This window comes from Olea europaea, unplaced genomic scaffold (assembly GCF_002742605.1).
Source record: "Olea europaea var. sylvestris unplaced genomic scaffold, O_europaea_v1 scaffold4118, whole genome shotgun sequence".
In the NCBI taxonomy this organism is placed as follows: domain Eukaryota; kingdom Viridiplantae; phylum Streptophyta; class Magnoliopsida; order Lamiales; family Oleaceae; genus Olea; species Olea europaea.
Window position 1 is genome coordinate 20,905 of NW_019260904.1, and position 3,827 is coordinate 24,731.

At 34.2% G+C, this 3,827-nt stretch overlaps 1 protein-coding gene across 1 annotated transcript in view; it reads right to left on the reverse strand.

Annotated features, from left to right (window-relative positions):
* The window catches only part of LOC111387617 (G-type lectin S-receptor-like serine/threonine-protein kinase CES101), a gene marked incomplete at its 3' end in the record, with an annotated part of 23,545 nt that extends 20,576 nt beyond the window's left edge, over positions 1-2,969 (reverse strand). The window contains exons 1-5 of the mRNA XM_023012186.1: positions 2,172-2,969; positions 2,045-2,068; positions 1,602-1,724; positions 941-1,168; positions 260-470 (exon numbers count right to left, since the gene is read on the reverse strand). Of these exons, the coding sequence (XP_022867954.1) occupies positions 260-470; positions 941-1,168; positions 1,602-1,724; positions 2,045-2,068; positions 2,172-2,969 (1,384 nt within the window). The remainder of the gene's footprint in view (positions 1-259; positions 471-940; positions 1,169-1,601; positions 1,725-2,044; positions 2,069-2,171) is intronic.
* Between the last annotated feature and the right edge of the window lie 858 nt (positions 2,970-3,827).

Consider the following 3,827-nt stretch of genomic DNA (forward strand, 5'->3'; position numbering starts at 1 on the left):
GTAAAGATAAAATTATAATTGTCCTTATCATACCAGAAAATATAGATTATGTTGACTCCAATTATGTTTCTGAACTTGGGATGTACAAATTCCATTTTAAAATATGCGTTCGTAAACAGAATTAACTCATTATTCTTCAATTGAAATGTCTCTTGATTTTTATTTTTGAATCAATCATAACATATTTTCGAAAAATCCGTCACTATAACTTGAAAATGTGTCATAAGTAAATATCGTGTAGGAAATAGATGGTACTCACAAAAGAGAAAGAAGTCCAAGCTTTTGTTAGGCATGTAGTCATAGATTATCATCTTCTCATCTCCATGGACACAGAAACCCAATACTTTGACAAGATTCACGTGTTGAATCTTAGATATAAGTATTAGTTCAATTTTGAACTCGAGCAATCCTTGAACTGACATTCGTGAGAGTACCTTAACCGCAATTTCTCGTCCTTCGACGGTTTTTCCCTATAAGGATAGATAAATACATAATTTATTTATTATTGAATTAGTGGAGATATCAACGAAAGTGGCAATGCCATATTTATATTGAAGCAACACTAATATATTTATCAAAAGAAGAAATAGTTGAAGATTGATCATGGATGATAAGTGTTTATAAACAATTTGAATCATAAATGGATATAAATGAGCGAGAAATATGTAGGCAGTATTGTAAGTCCTTCAAAATGTGTGAATAAAAAATAATCTGAATGTTTACAAATAGTTTATAAATTTAAACTAAACATAGGCTAAAATTGATGCGTCCTAAGAAAGATCCTGGACAATGGTTAAGAAAGAGAAAAGGCAATAAGAGTATTTCCGTAGCAATGATCAATTCCTTTTCAACTACTCCAATGCAAGAATAAGGTGCTACATGAAGCTCCGAAGGGCTGATCCTATTCAAGGAACGAATAATATTATCAATTCAAATTTACCTTATAAACAGGGCCAAAACCACCCTCTCCCAGTTTGTTTGTTAACGAAAAGCTGCCCGTAGCTCTAAGGATAGACGAATACGTAAATAGTGTAAGATGATGACCCTGTCCCCTATCACTTTCAACTGGATGTGTTTCAGTATATTCTTCTAGGGTCATTAGCTCATGTAATTCTTCTTTCTTCCTTTTCCCTATGAGATGATCATCCAAAGCGTCAACATAAGAACGCTAATGAATATCATTAGGATAATTAGAACTTGAAAAACTAGAATGATACCTTGTTCAATTTTTCGGATGATGAACCATACACAGCCCAATAAAAACGCAACTACTGAGATAACCAAAGTAATGATTTTCCATGGCTTCCATCCTGTCATTTATCATTTGATGATAGTAAACACATTGCCGAAAAGAGAAATGTCTTCATGGATGTAAAGAATAGAGGAAAAAGGTAGCACATCATTGACCTGTAAATCGCTTTATATATCCTCAAAATAATAATAATAATAGCAATAATAATAATAATAATAATAATAATAATAATAATAATAATAATAATAATAATAATAAAAGATTGATTCTGAACACCCAAACAGAGAAATTGAATTAAGGGAATGTGTGCACATGTTGAAAAATTCTTGATTTGGTGATACGAACTTACTTTTGTTTGAAGATTCTGAAACAAGAACGAATTGTTTAGGGGCAGAACCATCAAAACTCTGTACAAAAGTAAAATTTTTCCCTTGCCAGTATAAACATCTAAAGTCATATCTACCGATAAAGCCTACACATTCACAGTCCTTCCAGCAGTTCTATCAGACGTCAACAATAGAGGAAAAGGGAAGTAGATTTATTGACCTGCATAGTGCTTTATGTATCTTCAACATATTTAGTCCGAAGAAATTTCTTTTGCAAAAAATCAAAACCCAATGAAAAGAAGTTTATTTAACCAAAAATAATAATAATAATAATAATAATAATAATAATAATAATAATAATAATAATAATAATAATAATAATAATAATAAACCCCAAACAGAGGAATTGAAGTAAAGATATGTGTGCATATGTTGAAAAATTCTTGATTTGGTGCTATGAACTTACTTTCGGTCGAAGACTCTGAAGCCTCTAGAACAAGAACGAATTGTTTAAATTCAGAACCATCATAACTCTGTACAAAAGTCAAATTTTTCCCTTTCCATTATCTACATCCATATCCATCTCTGCCCACAAAGCCTAAACATTCACAGTCATTCCAGCATTTCCCTCTGCAGTCACTCTCAGTAAGATTATAATCATCATCAAAATCTGCAATTGCCTCGCTCCCATTTCCATTAGCGAAACGCCCTGATTTCAAAACAAATGTCTCGTTATGATTCCTGCAACTGGGCTCACAGCCTTCGTAAACAGAAGATCCTTCTATGTTATAACCATAACAATGACTCACTTCTGCTATCATTGCCCGATCCCTGTTATATATATCCCCGTTATATTTTAGCTGCCATCCAGAAATAGTTTTTCGATCTTCAGGTGTCGACTTGGGGTCTATTATAGGGGAGTAGCTGAAGTAATCCTCCACACCATTTGAAACATTGGTGAAATTGTAATTGAAATCAACAAAATCAGGTTTAGGGATATTCTCAAATTCCTTGACAGTCAATCTCAAGATCTGATTAGTATAGTCTTTCAAGTCGCCACTGGTCCAATAAATCAACCCTCGTCTTTGTACGATTAACTTACGTGTGCTTGGATCCCATTCTAGCGTAAAAGCTCCGGAAGCGGGATTGAAATTTTCAAACCATGATGTAAGATGCCAATTTCTTCCAGTCCTATGATTAACACCTAATTTGATCCCCGGAAGAAGAGTATCAGTTGGATAATCAAAGCTTTCCCACAGAATCCTGCCCGCAGAACCATTTACGTTCGTCTCTCTCACTACAAAATTCCCCGAATTCAACAGAGTAGCTGTTATATTTGTGCCATTTCCGCCTGCATACACCTCAATAGTGTTGGGAATTGATTTAAACATGCACAGCGGAATTTAACGAATTTCAATTCCCATTCAGGATTCAGCTTTGTATTTAGATAAAAACTGTGATGAGAAATATACCTTTTGTGTGATTTGCAAACTCTTTCGCGTTATTCCTTTCCAGCAGCTTGAATCTGCCTCCCACAGCTGTCCAATTGTACAGCCTCCAATGAAATCCACACAGAGAGAAAACAGCAACTGCTAGGATTTCTTTCTTGTGCTAGCAAGAACAATGAATAACTTAATGGACCTCAAACCCTAGCTGCATATATATATAAACCCAAACGGACCCGGCCCGGTCCGGTCCAATATTTAATTAATCCAATTAATCAAACCCGGTCCGTGAATTAATTAATCCAATTAATTAATTCGGGATTATAAATAAGAAATTCAATTAATTAATTTATCCAACGATTGTTAAATTAATCAATTAACAATTTGCAGTCTTCCAATTCTCTTTTGTGTGCGACCCATTAGGTTCCCGACCACGATGCCTAACGTCGTGAAATATTATTTTGATCTAATCAAAATCGATAAATTAATACACCCTTTTAATTTATCGTCAATTCACATTCGCCGTCCCTGATTGACATCTAGCAATATGTCAGGGCAATACATGTGACGGGAAATGTCACGTGGTATGACAAAACCAAAATCGTTCGTTTATCATGGAATTATTATCCCTTCGTCAATACGATCCGATCAATTACGAGATATGGAATTGTGTCAATCTCGATCATCGATCATATCTTTCATTCCACTATTAAGTCAATATAAATCGAAAACTCCTTTTCGACTTATGAGTACACCTTGGCCAAGGATTTCATCATCGACTTAATTGAATGAAACGCAGATCAT